This window comes from Candoia aspera, chromosome 13, assembly GCF_035149785.1.
Source record: "Candoia aspera isolate rCanAsp1 chromosome 13, rCanAsp1.hap2, whole genome shotgun sequence".
NCBI classification, from domain to species: Eukaryota; Metazoa; Chordata; class Lepidosauria; order Squamata; family Boidae; genus Candoia; species Candoia aspera.
The window spans coordinates 838,642-857,056 of record NC_086165.1 but is presented as its reverse complement, the minus strand read 5'-3'; the positions used below and the strand labels follow the sequence as shown (position 1 = coordinate 857,056).

The window sequence follows — 18,415 nt, the reverse complement described above, 5'->3', positions numbered from 1 at the left end:
TGCAGGAGATCAGCAAAGTCTCCTAATTATTAAACAACAGCAGTACTCCTAACCCTCCCAGGCTAGTTCTCCTTTCAGAAAACATTTTAGCTCCTAGCAGACAGAAAAGCTCCTTAACGATCTGGGCGACCAAATGGAGACATGCACAAAAAAAGCTAAAACAGAGAAATAAGGACCTTAGCCACATGAACGTTCTGAAAGAATAAGGATAGAAAGCTGGCTCCTTGGCACAACATACCTTTCCTTGCAAAGGGCCCTGTATAAGTTTAGGGTATTTTTGTGTAGAGCTATTTCCATGGCCAAGTTTTCCATAGTCACCGTCTCCCCAGCTGAAGACTTCTCCTTCTGTGGTAAACGCCAACGTGTGGCCATCAGAACCCTTTGAAGACGACACCTTCTTGATTGACCGGTGAGGCTCAAAGGTCAACTTCTTCAGAGTGGACTGATTGTTGGAATCACCCAATCCCAACCTGCCGTAGCTGCCTTTGCCACAAGCTCGGACGGAGCCATCCGTGGATATTACAAAGGTGCAATACTGCCCAGCTTCAATCTGTAGCAGGGAGAAAATGAAAGGACACTGAACATCAGCAACAACGGAACATTTTATAGATCAGGAACTACAAGCATGCAAGACTTTTTGAAAAGGCTCTAGAGCAGGGTTTCTCAGCCAGGGTTCTGTGGAAACCTAGGGTTCTGCAAGAGGTCACGAGGGGTTCCCTGGGAGATCACGATTTAGTTAAAAATTTATTTCAAATTTGGGCAACCTCACCTTAAAGACATAAGTTTCATTCTTTTAGTTTAAGAACACCATTAATGCACACAGACAGGCCTACCCATGAAACAAATACAATAATTTCGTAGCTTCTGGCCTCAATTTGAGCCTGAATGTGCAGGAGTTCCCCGAGGCCTGGAAAATATGTCAAGGGTTCCTCCGGGGCCAAAAGGCTGAGAAAGGCTGCTCTAGAAGGTGTCCAACAGTGAAACCATCATCCTTTTTTACCACACGGAGCAACCACTCCCCACCAAAGACACTCACTGTCTGCGCATCAGAGAAACTTGGAGCCAATTTAGGCTGAAGGATCTTCTCTTGGGTTCCTTCCACAAGTTGGTGGCTGCTGTTGCTGCCCCAAACATAGACTTCACAGGTTTCAGAAACAATGGGAGTGTCCCCAGTCTGGATGCTATCTGGACTGGCACACGTCCTGGAGTAGTCAGAGGCCATCCGGCACACCTGTCAAAACAAACAGGCTTCACAGGAAGCATCTGCAGGCAATGATCAAGCTGTCATATTAACTCAAGTGAACCACATCCATCGGCCTTCCCTAACCCAGTGCTTGCCATATTGTTAGGGTTCAGTCCCAGTAATTCTCAGCTGCACAGCTAAAGTCTGGGGAGCATTTGAATGTGGAGGACTGGACTAGATGATTCACTCCAGCCCACTTTTCTATCTCATGCATAGAAGCCCACTGGCAAAATTAACTATGAGGACCAAAGAGGAGAGTCTGTTAAGACATAACTATCTTTTAAGTTTCAGTCTGGATTTCTGTTCTTAGTAGGAGGGCAACTAAAAGGCTTAAATGACCCTTTCCAACTCTACAATGTCTAGCTTTTCACTTCCCTTTTGTAAAGTGAGGGTTCTCATACCCTTCACAAAATATACACCATTATATTTCAGGATAACCCCCAACTTCATCTGCAAGTACCCCAAGACTGTTCTCCAAAATGAAGAACCAAGGGCTATCTTCCCCAGCAGATTCATTTTTGTATCGGCTAAGCAGATGCAGGGCCGCTACAGCCATGTTTGTGTTAAATTTTTTTTAAATTTAAAACCAGGCCAGAATTCAATAGATGTAATTTCTTCAATGTTCTATAATGGTTGCTCACCTTGAGGCTTGGGAAGAAGCAGGACAGAAATTCAATCAATATTGAAAAAAAATCATAGAGTCAAAATACATGGAATCAAGGACACATGCCAAGCTTTCTTCACACTTTCAAAGGAGTGGGAAATTCACAACTGGAAGAATGTGAAACAGGCTTTTTTCACTTTAACTGATGGCTAGGCCAGTGTTCCTCAACCTTGGCCACTTTAAGATGTGGGGACTTCAACTCCCAGAATTCCCAAGCCAGGCTGGCTAGGGAATTCTGGGAGTTGAAGTCCCCACATCCTAAAGTGACCAAGGTTGAGAAACGCTGGGCTAGGCAGACCTACCTCCTCAAAGAGACACAATGCTGCCTCGTAGAGGGAGCACCAGCCTTCAGAGGTTCTTGTAGGCTCCCTCCACTGACTTCGGTCTGCAGATGATCCCTGTAAAGCAAGTTATGGAAGAGTAATGATTTAAATATAACCACACATGTACAAATGTATATAAAAATATCTCACCAACCAAGAAGTACTTCCCCAAATAAAACAGACTAAAAAGGAAATTTATTTCCTCAGATAACAGCACTTCATTGTTTTTGCAAGGTCTCAAATGATTGTATCCACCTTTTCCAGCAATTTTATTTTTAATTTATTTTATCTTCACAACCAAATGCTTATATTTTCATATGCTTCTTCTAAATAAAGAAGAGGCAGAACTACAGGTATCAATGTCTCAAGCTACTTGCATTAAAAGAAAATTATTTTTTTCTAGCTGTTCTTAACTAGAAAATAAGTAGAAGCACCTACCAAACAATCAGGAATACCTAACACAGTTATAAGCTGCTACTGAGGCTGTTTCTGTTTTGTCTATCTTATTTTATTTAACATTTTTATCAAGCTTTTTTATGTAAAAGCCACTTTGAATCAGAAAGATTGAAATTAGGACCAAAAGCAAACATTTAAGGGTAGGTTTAAAGACAATCAACTCTTTTCAAAACTGTTCAAATGCTACCAACCACAGGTGAGGCTGACAGGATGGATACCCGCCCTCTGTTATGCCATCTCTAGTTGCAAGGCAGCTATTAAGTCCTAGACTTTATTTCATTTCATGTCACATGAGAGTAATGTACACATACCAGTGACCGCCTCATTTGCATCAGGATAGCCATGAAACAATCGAAGCTGATCATGCCTTCCGGAGCCTGCAACGGTTTGCTCCTCTCCATCGTGTGGACCACCGCTGACGCACCGAGGGCCATCTCGATCCACTCCAAGAGATACCGCAGCGAGCCACGCTGAGCCGCTAAGCCAAGCAGCAGCTCAGAAGCCAGCCTCCGCCCAAGGGTGTCTGCCCCAGAGTTGGGAACCGTTACTCCTTTAAGAAAGACTGTGACTTGAGAGAGGCAGTCCAGGCCCATGGGGGGGATCTTGCTCTCGTTAGCTAGGGACAAAGGGGGCAAAGAATTGACCACCTCTATTGCAGTGTGAATGACGTCGTTGCAAAGGCTAATCCCGGGTCCTGCAGCTGGCATCATCCAGCTTTGCCTCAGCAGCGCAAACAGCAGGCTCAGCCCAGTCCGGACCCCCATTTCTATAAGCGCGTCCGTGCTCGACCGCGGCCTCTCGCTGACAGAGTGGATGTCCGTGGACCCAGAACTGCTCTCCGGAGAATGCTGCTGCTGCTTCACCCTGCCTTTGTCGTGGTACTTATTGGAAAGTGCGTAGAAGATGCGCTGCAACACGAGCAAGCGCTTACGGAGCGCCCCGGCGAAGGGGGAGTCGGAGCACACCATCTTAGCCAGGGCCAGCTGGCTGCCGAGAAGGGCGTCCAGGTAGTGGTCTTGCTCATCGCTCGACAGGGACTCGCGCTCGAAGTCGGGCAGCTGGGGCCCTTTGAGGCAGAAGACCTGCTGAGGCAACGGGACGACTTCTTTATTACTGACTAGTTTCGCATACAGGACCGAGACGCCTTCCCTGGTAGCAATCGATTCGCTGTCTTCGGTGATCCAAGAGCTGTTGAGGTGCTCGAGCCATTTCAGCTTCACAGGTGGAACCATGGTGGCCATTTTTGCCTACCGACTGGCCATCAGTCCTGGAAATGGAAAAGGCAACGATGACTAAACAGTGGCCTTATTGTACCGGTATCCACGTTTAGAAAACAGGCCCTGGACTCAGTACCCTAAATTGCCTATTAGATCAATAATAAGTTCAACGTGAAAGGGAGCATGATGCTCTACAGGAAACACAGCTATGTTTCAGACCAAACAGAAACTCATCCACGTTTTCAGGGAATGAGTCAAGTCTTTCAATTGTGTCTACACGGCAACGTAGAATTAACTGGAGCTACATCTATAAACACTTCAAGCCAACTAGTAACAGCACAAAAAATATGACACACTCTCAAGAACTGATTTTTAATTGTTAAGGACAGGAAGCACAGGTCAGTACTATCAATTATAAACGGTACCTTAATAATGAAAAAACATCTTCCAAATTCATTTGATCTATTTTTAAACATTCTGCTCTACTTTTTCATCATAAAAACAATCCCAAAGCTAAGTGCAACCATTACAATCAGTGATATAGTAAAACATTTAAAATAGCAATAATTCTGAAAAGCTTGGAAAATGTTTAAAATTTTAAATAACTTGGAAAAAAAATAAAAAACAGGAGAATGTTAGCGGACCATATAGGCATGGCACACCCGGTAGATTAGAAGCCTGACTGGAAAGATGCTCATCTTAAACGGGTGCCAGAAACTTCAGAGGCTTGATGTCGGCCACAACACCCTTGCTGGTCAAGACCAATCCAGGCCAGGATCCCATTTCTTGAAATGGCCAGAGACGCCACAAACAAGGTGTGAAGCTCTCTTCTGCTGTTTATCATCTAGGGCCTCTGAACAAATGATGTATTTTGGTTTGGATTGTCAAGAATCATGGACAGATCTATCCCCCCCCAATTTCCTTATACTGGCAAGACTGTTGAATGGATCCCACTAGAAAACTTGAGCTGGTCTCTGCACAATCCTGGACAGCCACTTACCAAATCTGATAGTTCCACATCTGTCAAGCAAAGGAAGACTATTTAGTGGACTAAATGCTATCAAGTTCATGGAAAGGAAAAGCAGCATTTCATACCTCTGTTGATGGCACTTACTCTTGAAATTCCTCAAGAGTCACCTATATTTTATGTCCTTTTTAGCCTGAGGTTTGTCCTCATCCACAAGTGTATGTACACACAGATGCTGATTCCACGGTCCTGCTGCTCCTTTGCACTTGCCTGTTTCTCCTGACACAATCAAGGCCTCATTGACAGTCCTCGTGATAGACAAAAACATTTTTGGCTGATTCTACTCTGCAAGTGCCACACACGCTGATTTCCCTAAAAATAGGGAAAAGTTCTATCCACCAACTTTAGTTATATTCCCATTTCCTTCACAGAATTTTAATAGTCTCCTAACTGTAAATCTGCACTGAAGGCAAAATTTGCCAATTTTAAAGCATTCCATTCCTTCCTTCCTTCCTTCCGTACGGCCACCCAACCCAATGCGACTCCTTTAGTTATGATGAGCAAATATAAAGAAGAACCATGTCTTCCTGATTTGTCCATTAATGACCAAACTCAGGACCTACGTATCCCCTCCTGAAGTTAAGGACCACTTTCCCCCAGAAGGGAAAATATTGCTTCTGTGAGTACGGCATTAAGAGCATAGCAGCATGAAGAATCCTGGCTGCCTTTTGCTTTGGTGGCGCCTGACAAAATGGCAGAGATCTTTCCTCAAAGATCTCTGCTGCTTGTCCAACTCCTACTGCAAAGCTCCCTAATCAGCTAATTCAGGGATTAAATGTTTTGACCAAGCAAAGCAAACCACGTATTTTGTACCACTTTAGGAAATCCCACCCTACATGCAGCATCTGTTTCCCACAAACTGGGGATTAAGAATCGGCTTGTTGAATTGTCACACGATTCCTCCAGGCAGGAAAGTGACTTCTCTGAACTCACTCGCTTCTTCCAACGACCTGCTTTCTCAAATCCCTCTTCATTAACTCCTCAGAACCGGATGCTTACTAAGGCAAACACTAATTATTCCTGAGCCTGGTATTTTAAAATGAAAAGGCAGGTGTGTGTAGAAGAATTCAGAGCTTCTTTTATTAAACTGCAGCATCACAGCTGTATATTTCAGAACCCCGATGTCATCCCTGCTGGGCTTCTACTTCCACTGATGAAATACTGTCCACACAATTATTAGAGGGAAATGCCCACTGATCAGAATGGCTGTGGTTCCCAAATAGTCGTGATAAGACTGTATATTATTCTCCCGAAATAACCCCAGAACTGGGCTTCCTTTTTGCAAACTCGTTTTTGGGTACTGTACACATGCTCCTCAAAGAACAGAGACGTTCCTCCATCCAGAGTGATTGAGTTCTTTCCCTGATCCTTGTCTTGTTTGGATTAAAACTTAATGTGTTTGCACTTATTTGTCCCAAACTGTCAACACCACTAAATGAGAGTTTTATTTGCATTTCTGCTCGAAATCCAAATGACTCCCCAGTTTTCATTAAAAGTGAAAAAGTAAAAGGGGTAACAGCTATGGGATGGAGCTGTCCAAAAATGGTGCCCGGGGAAAATGGTGCCCGGGGAAAATGGCCCCCAAGCACCATTTTTGGATACCATGGTCAATGGTATTCTGAGAAATTCAGGAGAACCTAGAGGGTCACTCTCCTCTTGTCCATGCCCTGCCCTGTCATCTGTTAAAGCAACCAAAACGCTCTCCTAACATGAAAAGTAAATCAGATTGGAGTAGATCCATTAATCAGCCTCTCCAATGGGTTTTTTTGGAAATGAGTACTACTGATCACCTGGTGTCAGTGGTTAGCAAGCATCATCTAAATTAGTTTTTTCGTTGATGGCCTTATTATATGGATGGATACAATGAAATACGGTAATCCGTTACCGAAACTGGTATGTAAAACTTTATATATGTATATGAGGAGGTCTGTACACACATACACACAAACACACACAGGTGTTTCCATTCTTTTAAAGCACCCTTTGCAGACTCTGCCTTACCTGTCATATTCTCATTTTTCTGGACTAAGAAGACAACAGCACACATTCCAATTGGATTACCATGGACATCTTAAAAAGGCATTTCAAGTTTTAACTAGGCATGATACACCTGCATGCCAATGCAGACATACACAAACCAACATGGAAAGAAAACAGACAGTAACAGTTGAAATTAATATTGGAGGAAGATTTATTTTACAGAATAAGAAGATTACACTCTCTTTCCTGCTTGCTGTGTGTTCTGCATACCAACACCCATGATGAGAACTGCAGAACGAACCACTGTCATACGTTCATTGCTATAGCAACAGTGCTGTAAGGAATCTAAGCCTCAAAAGGCTCAATCAGGACAAGCTTCGTTACTTGTCCCCTGAGTGATGGAGGGTGGGGTGACAGCACAATAAAATGTCCAATATTTCCCTGTGTCAAAGGTCTTGCATAGGCTAGTCGTCAATATCTGGGTATGATACTAAGAACTGTCTTTGTTCTTTAGGCAGTGTTGTACAATATTTAAATTACTTTTCTTATATACATTGTTATTTTTAAAAGGACAATGTTTCCCATAAACAATTTTGGACAGCAAATAACTTGTTGCTATACAGTAGGGGCAAACAAGGGAATGATAGCCTAAACAGAGATTTTGGGCAGAACTATCAATGAAAGAAAAAAAAGGTACTGAAGAAGGCGCAAACACAACTATGTCTCAACAATGAAAATGGTAACTCAACAGTAGGCAAAGAAACAGGGGAATTTTGCAATCAAACTGAACAACACTGGACTGCTTATGATGCCCCAGAAGGATGGCCTATGCTACACACCTAGCCAAGTCATCTCCTCCTGTGATTCCTTTCTTACATCTCAAGCAAAACCTCAAAAGCCAGAACGAGACACAATCCAGCAACTGTAGGGGCCTTGCTCTGCCAAAGGAAACAAGGTTTTTAGATAACAATACAGGGGCCAGAACTGAAGAGATACGGTGCAGGATTACAGCTCCCAACACTGCAGCAGTTCACTTAAGACTTTTCCACAGGCATATTAAATATTCAAAGGGCTGTTACAAAGAAGAGGGAGTGGACTTATTCTCTGTTGCCTCAACGGGCAGGAGCAGAACGGAGTTAGCACTTCACCGAAGAAGGCTCAGGCCTGACACTGGGAGAACCGCCCCCCCGACTGCACGCGCTGTCAGTCAGTGGAACAGGCTGCCGCGTGAAGAGGTTAGTTCTCCTTCAGTGGAAGCCTTCAAGCAGAGACGGAACAGTCATCCCTCGCTGCTTTAGTGAATCCTATCTTGATCAGGGACTGGACAAGCACCTTCATCCCATACAACACCATTATCAAGTTTATGCTGCTTTAATGCCATGGCAAAAAGATGATACGTTAATATTGTAACCCCTCCAACAAATACACGTATGGGTTTATTTACCCTTTCTAAAAAGGTGTCTTAATTATGCAAAATATATTCTAACAAACAATGAATTATTGATATGTGCTAATGCAATATACCTCCTAGAGCTCATATTTCATTTTGACAGACTTGGACTCCAGTCTAGCTGGGCAGCTCTTTTGATTACAGTATTTCACGGAATCACTCATTGGTCGGGATGCTGCCTAACCCTTTACATTTTAAAAAAATCTCAATATCTAAGGGGAAACGAGACAATACAGGGATCACTGGGCTGAAAGCATCAGTCTCACATCTCCTTCCCCTTTCCACCACAGAACAAAGCATGCAACGTGATGTCATCACACTGAAAAAGTCGCATCCCACGTTGCACACTGAGATACAGAAACTCTCAGACAAAAATTGTAGCTATGCGTTCTCTGAATTATCTAGTCTTACTTCCCGTTACCTATAACTGCATCAGCTCATCATCATTCCTTGCATTCTTAGCTACCACCTTTGTCTCTCTCTTCAGCCTATCATCAACATTCAGGTCAAAACAAGGAGCCACCTGCTTTTTATTTTGTCAAGCTTTATGTTGTGAGGGCACTACATAAATGAACAAAACTAATCACTAGCATAGTTACCAACCATACTGCCGTATTTTTTATTCTGACTGACTAATTTCTAAGCAAAATGCAGGGTCCAATACAAGAACAAATGCTCCTAATTTAAACTTCATTTTAAGGTTTAAACCACATACCTGAAGAGGAGGTAAACACTTTCTTAAAAAGTGTGCATTCTGCTTTAAAGAAAACAAAAGCTTCCCAAAGCATAATACAGTCTTTAAATCTTTCAAGTTCTAATGCTCAATGCTACAAGCAAGAGTGCTCAATCACAACCCTTGAAGTATAAAATATAGATACTACATAATACAGACATTCCTTGGCTCCATTCAGGACAAATTCACAAAAATGGAAGCAACATTGCAGAAGCCCAAACCAGATGTCATTTCTGGCCAGATAACCATTTCTAAAATTACAGAACCAGAGGAGATGGCTCTATATGCCCCAAAAAGAAGTGAATATTCAAGGTTAGCCACAATGTTCTAGAAAGTCTCCGGACAGGAGCAATCACAAAAACAAAGCTTGTACTGACTTTATAATAGAAGGTCACATTTTATTTTACAAGTGAAATCAGCTTTTTGCTGTTCTGTTTAATTTGTTCTGAGTTTCCAGCTCTGTATACACTGAAAACAATTTAAAAGTAGAGATACAAATTCAAAATTAAACATCTTAAAATCTGAGTAGCTTGATTTAAAAGACATAAAAATAACAAAATTTTGCGATCCTAAAAACATGTGTGCTTATGCTGCTAATTATAACTTTCAGTATGCTTTTTTAAAAACAGGCCCGAGCCTTCTTCGGTGAAGTGCTAACTCCGTTCTGCTCCTGCCCTTTGAGGCAACAGTTCAAAGTAGCATATACTACAGAAGAGTTGGACTTGAGTCACCAGTAAAACAAATACTTATTTAGAATCTGGTGTGCTGATAAGGTAAGAATGTCTGACACTCCTCCAGAAGGTTAGAAAATGTATTTGTCAGATATATTCTCTGTGAAAACTGCACTCACAAGCTTGTATTTCGAAGAGTTCAAGAAAAAGAATACTCACTTTTGTTCTTTCTAACACACCTCTAAAAATTAATTCTTAAGATGTGCTATCCTGCTGTTACTTGGTTAACACTTCTCACATTTTATGTGTACACCAGAAGTATACATATATACATTATACATATAAATATTACATTCACTTCAGTAAAGATACTGGGCTGTCACTTATTTATTGACAAGATTATCAAAATTATTAAGGTACTTCCTTCAAACGACAGAAATAAGGGCAGTCTATAAGTTACAACTAAGGTGAGAGAGAATATGGATTTCCAAACCAACCCATTGAAGGCAAGGGAATGACTTACAATGGTAACTAGAAACATCTATCCCTATGGAACACAGTTATGTTTACTAAGAGATTAGGGACATGTGTGAATTGTGTAATAGCAAATCACATCATCGGCTCACCCAGTCCAGCACTGGCTGTATCCTGTTCTTGCAAGGCTGCAAAACAAGTCTCTCCCATTTACAATCTTAGGCTAGCTAGAGATTTAACCCGTAACCTTTTCCATGCTCTCCCATTTAATATCCAAAGAGGTTCCATACAAACTTGCCCACTTAGCATTTAGAAACTTTGTGCATATTTCATACAAATGCTACAGGATTTGCAAGTCTTCCAGGTACCAAAGTTTAGTTCATTTTGATTGCTAAATTTAAATAACGCCAATTTACATCATTAGCAAAGTGCATTCAAAATATCAAGTTCCCAAACCCAGGCAACCGGCTGTCCATCATCTCCAGTGTTCCAGAAAGGAACACTCTTACTAGAGTTGCCTGGAAACATTCCAGTTGGCTTGATGACCCTGGATCAGTCACAAGAGGCAGTCAGGGAAGCAAGGCTGTAATTGGCCAATCCCCAGGCTTCACGCAACCATTCCAATGGTCAGTCAACCCCCAAGCCTCCTAGGTTCAAGGCTTAAAGCCTTTCATCTTTTCCCAACAGTTAGTAGCTTTACCTGGATGTGTCCATGAAGTCACCAGGAGTAAAGTTCAACTCCAAACAATTATACCTTTAATTTCTCTCTTACTATCCCAATATGACAGGAGTGCTACATCTGACATCCACAAAAAAGGAAGGAAAAAAGCTTGTTTCATACCTGCATATTCACTTGACGAATACCTTATCAAATGATGACTTCCATTATAGATTGTTCACATGACTTCAGTGCTGCAATTTTATCCATTTAAATTCTCATTATGTTGAAGTGCCTTTAGCACGAACCCATTCATCACCTTTTAGATTCTGACAAAATGTTGGATATAAATGTGCAGGGAGGGAGAAATACATTGCCCACTGCTTGTACAGGAACTGTCCCCAGGGATGGAACTACAAACGACCAATTCAGTGATCTGGTCTAAATCAGATGACCCACCACACTGAGACATTTTCTTTTTCCTGCTTTTTCTGTGTCATGTCATTTTAGGCTGTTAGGCCTGAGGACAGACATAATGGCTGTTTTGTATAGCAAGCTTATTCACACGTTTGTTGTTGAGTGTGTCATGCACACACCGCCTATTTCTTTTTATGGAGCTTTTGGCGCTCTGGGATGGTATCCATCTGAAGAGCTCAGTGGACATGTTTTAAGAAACTAGTACCACGCTTCTAACCACTGTGCTAAACTGGAGGCAGGAATCAAACACCCTACAAAAGCTGTATCAGAGGCTGAAGACTTTCCTAAAGGAACCTAAACAAACTCCGGAAACAGTTTCGCAGAAGACTAAGCTGAGGCCCCAACATTTGATGCCAGCATCTTGATGCATGAACCTATTTTCCAATCCTCAGTACCCAGAACTACCCGGTAACCTAAAAGAGAAAGTTCAGGGCAGAAACAAGCCAGCCTCACGTGCATACCGCCGTTCTGAAGTTCAAGGCGGCTGGAACTACTCGCGAGCTTTAAAACGCGGAGGACGGCGGAACCTACAAGGCGAGGGGCTGCCCGGTTGTCCAGCAGCAAAAGCCCGTGGCAGCATCAGCGGGAGGGCTCGCAGGAGGCCTTGCCAGCCAAGGAAGGAGGTCAGTGACGCCGGCAGATATAAGGGGCAAGAAGGGGCTCGCGGTGGGTCAGCAGGAGGAAGGGCCGACCTACTCCAGGGAAGAGCCCGGAGCCCTCCGGAAGGAAAGGGGAGCCCGCCAGACCCGTCCCCACGTTGTGCTCGGCGGGCCCGGCGCCGGTCGAAGGGCGGCCTGCCACGCTTCGCGCCCCCCGGCCCGGGGGCTCCAGCCCCACCCAGTGCCGCCCGCGAGGGAGCCGCGCGCCCGCGCTGCGGACCCCGCAGGGCCGCCCACCTGTCCGCCTTCGGGCGGGGGCGGCCGGCCCGGCGCCGGCGGGCTCTGCGGCGGAGGAGCGCGCGGAGGGCGGGAGCGCCGCCGCCCGGGCTGGCGCTCGGCCCCGGGCAGCTGTCCAGCGCCGCCGCCCGCAGGGTCCCCGCGGCTGGCCTCCCGGCGTCCCTGGCGGAGCGGGGCTGATGGGAGTTGCAGTCCGAGCCGAGCTCCGGCCTGGCCGGCCGCCGCCGCAGCCCCGCCGCGCAGGGAGGGGGCCGCGAGGGGGGCGCCCGCTCTCCGACCCCCGCCCCGCCCCGCCCCGCCCCGCCCCGCCCGGCGCGCCTACCGAGCTCGGTCCGCGGCCCGTCCGCCCGCGACGCCTCTTGGGCTCCTCCGGCTCCTCCCGCGGCGGCGGCGGCGGCGGCGGCGGCGGCTCGTCAGCGAGGAAACATCCCGACGCGGGAGGGCGGGCGCGAGAGGAGGGAGGCCCGCGCCCGCCAAGCCTCGCGAGACCGCCGGCGGCTCGCGCTTCCGTCGCGCGGCAACCCCGCGTTGGGGGCGGGCTGGCGGACCCGCGAGGGCCGCCAAGGCGCCCTCTGGCGTCCGGCGCCGGGAGCGATGTGAGGAGCGCCCCGCCCCGCCCCGCGGCGGACTACAGCTCCCATCTGCAGAAAGGGGCAGCGATGTCCCTATCCGGGAGTGGCGGGAGATTGCTTGGCGTCGCGGCTCCTCGCCGTCCTCTCCCGTCCCTTAGCAAGAGGGGCTGGGCGAATGGGCTTTGTAGTCGACGCCGCCCGGCTGCCTCTCCCGCTGCACTCCCACCTGTCAGGCCGGGGCAAGGCGACTGTCCCGTCACCTGCTGCGACTCCACCGCCCATCAGCCGCTACCCAGGACTGTGGATCATGGCGCTGCAGTGGGCCGCCCTGAACGGTTCCGCCTTCTGCGGGAGAGAAGCCTCGTTGGAAAGCCCCGACCCCCTCCCCCCCCGCCGCAATTCGGCTTTAATTCGGACTCTGAGCGCAGATTCGGTGTATTCTGTTCTGCAGCCTGGCAGTTTTGCTTTATTGAAGCAAAAAGGGAATCGCTGCTCTCCATTTCTGCAGGAGGAGCCCCACATCTGACCCTCTTTGCCCCAGATGCCTCAATCTCTAGGGACCCCCCAAGCCCCCCAACTGGATGCTTTTGCAACTGGAAGTGTGGTGGGGACGGGAGACCGGACCAGGGCTGTGGCCAGTCCTGCATCTTTGGGCCCAATTTCGGGTACAGCTGAGGTAGAACCTGGGCTTGTACCTGGATGAGAAGGGAAAAACACCAGCTGATAAGTTTGAAAAGTTGCTTTCTGGGGAAATAGTTCATTGATCTTCAGTGGGATATAAACAATTCAGTTGGGTTTCCTGATTATCGAATTAGGCTTGTTCCTTGGGTTGAACATCCTGTGGAGCTTTTTGTTTAAAATATTTGCATAAAAAAGAGCTCTGAGTGTCCTCCACTTTGTCCTGTCCTCCATGCTACTTGTCAGAAAGTTGCAGCAGGCAAATAATCATACATCAGTCTTCTGGGCTAACACACATGCACATCCACACCCACACCCACCCCTTGAAACTAAGAGAGGCACAGCTCTGACCCCAAAGCCGGGGGCATTATACAAGTCCGTGAATGTGGATGGATTGCTCCAGGAATGCTCAGCCATGCATCTGCTGCAAACCGAGCTTCTCTCTCTCTCACCAGGCCACGTGCGTTAAAGATGCGCCTTCCTCAGCAGCTGGAATGTTTAGATGTAGGATGCTAACAATGTTGCTGAACTTACTACCCAAATATATAACTCTTTTATTTTGGAGAAAGGTTAGAGGGATACACAGTACACATAAAAAAAAATCATGGGGGAAGGTGTTGATCTTGCAAACCAATCATCTTGGAGTAAAAGAAGAAGGGAATCTAGGAATGGAAGCAGAAAAGCTGTGAAGGAAAAGGCTCTTTTGGCAGAAATTTTGGCAGTAACATCCCACCCACCCCCCGCCAGTCTTCTGCCAATGAGCTGACATGCATAGAATCACACGGTGAATTCACTGATTGCATGAACAATGCAATGTGGGGTAAAGGGAGATCTAGGGAAATCTCATCTCTCACACCTCCTGGAGAATTTGATCCTGCGAGAATGAACATGAGACCTTTCTCAGACCTCCTCCTATTTGGTGTTTTGTTTTTTAAATCTCTCTGGAGTTTGAAAATAGAGACCACGCCAACAAGGAAGGCTCTGCGTTTGCCTTATACACCAAATCTTAAGGGCACGAAATGGGCTGGGGTTGCACCACATGCTAAGCTGCCCAAAACAAACCAGGGTTAGCACTAACCAGGTGAGCGTGTCTAGTTTTGTAACTAACCTGGCGAAGCATATTCTTTGAACCCAGCCTGCAAGTTGCAAGCAGGTGTAATGCACAAGAGAAAAAAAATACCCATCACATCACCACCACCATCAATCCCCCCAAAATAAGTGCCTAATGAAGCACTCCCCAACTGAGAGCAGAAGAAATCCATCCTTAACATGCTGGTTAAAAAAGTAAGTAATCAGGAAACATGACGGAAAAGGGGAGGAAGGACCAGAAGGGAGGATCCAGACAGAATCTAACCTGTTTGCATGACGCACCAGGAGAGAATAAAATGTAAAAACGGTGCTTGTGACTCACCCAGACTGGACTAAGGGTAAGAAAGTATGCAAGCAGTAACCATTATTGCAAAGGGCACCCCATTAGGGGGTGGACCAACCCCAGCATTTAAAAGGAGCTGTGAGAACAGCCCAAGGATGAAGGCACCACAGGTCTCCTGCGGGGGCGATTTACAACTGAGGCTATTCCATAACAGAATGAAATCAGTGTGGGGAAGCTCCCAGATCTGCAGCATGAAACTGAGCATGTTTACTGAGAAGGCTGTGCCCCCTGGGAATTGCTGTGCCGTAAGAGAGCAGAGGGGGCATTCTTTCGGTCCATCTGATTCAGCATGCTTGACTGCAGCCTTTTGCCCCATCACCCAGCCAAGGGAGCGCAGCCGAGCTGCCTGCCTGCCTGCCAGCAAATATGCCCAGGATTGCGCAATGTGTATTTTTAGCACTAAGGCTGCAGGCAAAAGGGCACCTGAGCCAACACATGGAGGTCCTCGTCTCTTTAAAAGGTGAAAAGGAAATGAAAGCAGGTGGGTGCCGTGAATTCCCTGGGAAGCTGCTGCACAGGCTGGAAAAGAAATAAACAGCTGGGTTGAGAGACTGACACCAGCAGCCACATCTCACCAATTATGGGGAAAATCTGTGCAAGAGAAATCTGGCCGAACTCTGCACATGCGGAGGCTGGCCAGAAGCAAAGGCTTCTCACCCTGCCCAGCCCCTTGTGGCTATTTTACTGGTTTGGGACTGGCTGTCCAGCAGTCCAGCTTTATGCTCATTTGGTTTTGGCTACAGCTATCGTTAGATATCCTGCCATTTCTTAAAAACAGCATCAGCACCAAAGCCAAACAGGCACAGATGTGCATGTTGTTTCTAAATTCCATACTGCTTTTTATGGAAGACATTTTTAAAGGCAGGATATTAATCGTTTTAGATTTATACCTGGCCTTTCTCTAGGCATGCAACAAAAGAAGTAAAGGAAAGTTTGGGGAACTTTAAAAGCAGCAAAAGCCAGGGAATTGGGCCAAGTGACTGTCATGGCCTCCGTAGCATGATGTTCCCTGCATCATTCTGGGTGGAGCAAGGCAATCGGAGTGTCGCTGCCTCGACCGAGCTGCTTGCAACCTGCCCCTCTCAAAAGCAGGCCGTGATGACCTGCTTGCCACCAGAAACCCCTCTGCAAGGTGATGGGAGACGGTGGCCAAGTGGCGCTGCCCGAAGAGAATCAAGTGACATCCCTCCACATACCACTCTCCTGCAAGAAAATCTGGGATGCGGCCAAGGGTCCCTCAATCTTGTGGCAGCTCCGTCAGCGTGTCCCAGGGCCCTCTTCCTACAGGAAGCTTTGGGTTCTGCGTGGAAGCTTTGGGAAAAGGCAACCGGCCCATCCCACCAGTTAGGCTCTTTGCAGCTGCAACCTGCAGTCCAACAGGTGAATCCCAGTTACGATACGCTGCTCCTCCGCCTCAGGGGACAACGGGAACCTGCTGTTTGACCGGGCAGCTCTTCTTCTTGGTCACTTTCGCAAGGGTGCTGAAACAGAGACGCAGCGTGACTTTCAGGCCGTCTGCAGGGCCTGGGGTCCTCCTGCCCATGAAGAAGGTGTCCTCTCTTGGAGAACAACCCCCTTCCTTGAAAGGGGTCCAGGCAAAGCACGCAAGGACAGCCTGGTGGTCTTTCCCTTGGAATCTCTGAGCAAACCTGGGACGCGTCTGCTGACAGGGTTTTGCCCCCTGGGCGCTCCTGCGCTACAAGCTTCTGAAACAGGGGAGGGGAGACTTAGGTCTCCCAGCTTGAGCGGAAGGACATCCCTGCGCTGGCAAGGACTGCTGGGAGCTGTAGTCCAGCCAAACAGGAGGCAACGGGCTCCCCAGGCTGTCCTAAAGTCTGGCCAGGTCCTTGCAACCCTCAGGGTCCCAGATGCTGAAGCAGCCAGAGAAGGAGACAGGGCCCTCTTTGCGCTCGAGGTACTTACCAAACTTTCCTCGTGCATTAAGCGAACTTTTTGCACCAGCGAGCGAGACAGGTGGTTGCACAGAGCCACTATGCTGTAGGTGAGCTGGGGAGAAAGAGGAACCTGCATCACACGCTGCAAACCAAAGACAGGGAGACCCTCCTGCTGAGCGGCTGTGTCACTCGAATATCAGTTTCCCCAACGTTTGGAAGCAATGCCGGGAAGGTTTCCAAGGTAAATTATCCCAGGTTCTTTCCCAATTCACTGCTGCCTCTATTCCATTGTTTCTCAACCTTGGGAACTTTAAGAGGTGTGGACTTCAACTCCCAGGATTCTCCAGCCAGCATGGCTGGCTGGAGAATCCTGGGAGTTGAGGTCCACACCTCTTAAAGTTCCCTAGGTTGAGAAAACTGATCTATTCCTTCTACCTCCCTCCAAAGATTCTCTCTGAGACTCTAAGCCACGTGGGCCAAGGAACAACCAAGAAGCATCAGGGTTGAGTCCAAAAGCATCACCCTCTTTGCAACGAGGCAGTAGAAGACACTGTCTAGGAGGAGACGGGCACCGCTCAGCAGAGAAGCATCTGCTTTGCCTCAAGGCCTGATCTGGCCTGTCCAGACGGGATCCAGAGGCAGCTTCTGCCCAAAGCTCCAAGGGGCCGGTGCCAGTCCGGATGGCTTACACAAAGAGGCCGTGACTGTGGCTCCTAAGCCCTGGGGCTCCAGGGAAGTCTTTCCCCTCTGCTCTCTTTTGGGATTAGGGCAATTCCTTTGCCAACCGTTCTCCCCCAAGGAAGAATCTTCACAAGCTCACAGGAGAAGACGGTCTGCCGTTGATAGTTGTAGCACGGACTCAATGGGAGTTTTTGGTTTCTCCATTTCTCTGTTTCTGGCCACCACATATCAGTTCTTACCTTCCACCGCCTCCTGACGTACTGCTTTTTGAAGTTCTCCAAGTTGACGACCGATTCCCGCCTTACCATGGTTTGGCGGTTGTCCATGGGCTGGGAGACAAGAGGTGACAAGATCAGGCACAGCATCCCTTGGCCCACCCAGCAGAAATAGCACAGGTGGCTCTGGGGCTGGCCTGGTTCACACTTCAACAGCCTGAAAACAGTCTGGCTTTTTTTTTTTTAACCTCGGCTTCCTCATTCACCTGCTTTCTCCCTCGTCTTTCCTACGTAGGTGTTAAATTTTAGTCTGCAAGTTCCTGAGAGTAGGACCCATCTGCTTATTTTTCTAATGTGCTGGGAACGCTAAAAATGTCCTCTGTAAAATTGTAGTATTACCTTCGCCATACCCTAACAGTCGTACAGATTCAAACATTTCGCCACTGAACTATGAGCCCCTTTTGGCTGAGGACAAAGCCACAGGCAGCCAACCAAGATGCTCTCTGAAAGATTTATGGTCCCCTCTTCCTCTGCATGCAGTGCAAAACTGTTATTCACCTCCTTCATCAAGTACCTCCTGATCATTTCAGGTCACGCTACGACTGACCTAGGAGGGGACTCATTTCTGAGGAACTGCCCATCTCCCTGAGAAGCAAGGACGAGGCAGAATTCA

The 18,415-nt window shown here is 47.1% G+C and overlaps 2 protein-coding genes across 2 annotated transcripts in view; one reads left to right on the top strand and one right to left on the bottom strand.

Annotated features, from left to right (window-relative positions):
• The window catches only part of HERC1 (HECT and RLD domain containing E3 ubiquitin protein ligase family member 1), a 72,785-nt gene extending 60,106 nt beyond the window's left edge, over positions 1 to 12,679 (bottom strand). The window contains exons 1-5 of the mRNA XM_063313982.1: positions 12,592 to 12,679; positions 2,998 to 3,953; positions 2,210 to 2,305; positions 1,037 to 1,231; positions 239 to 550 (exon numbers count right to left, since the gene is read on the bottom strand). Of these exons, the coding sequence (XP_063170052.1) occupies positions 239 to 550; positions 1,037 to 1,231; positions 2,210 to 2,305; positions 2,998 to 3,927 (1,533 nt within the window). The 5' untranslated portion in view covers positions 3,928 to 3,953; positions 12,592 to 12,679. The remainder of the gene's footprint in view (positions 1 to 238; positions 551 to 1,036; positions 1,232 to 2,209; positions 2,306 to 2,997; positions 3,954 to 12,591) is intronic.
• RAB8B (RAB8B, member RAS oncogene family) overlaps positions 1 to 18,415 on the top strand; it is a 187,128-nt gene that overhangs the window by 141,148 nt on the left and 27,565 nt on the right. The window lies entirely within an intron of this gene.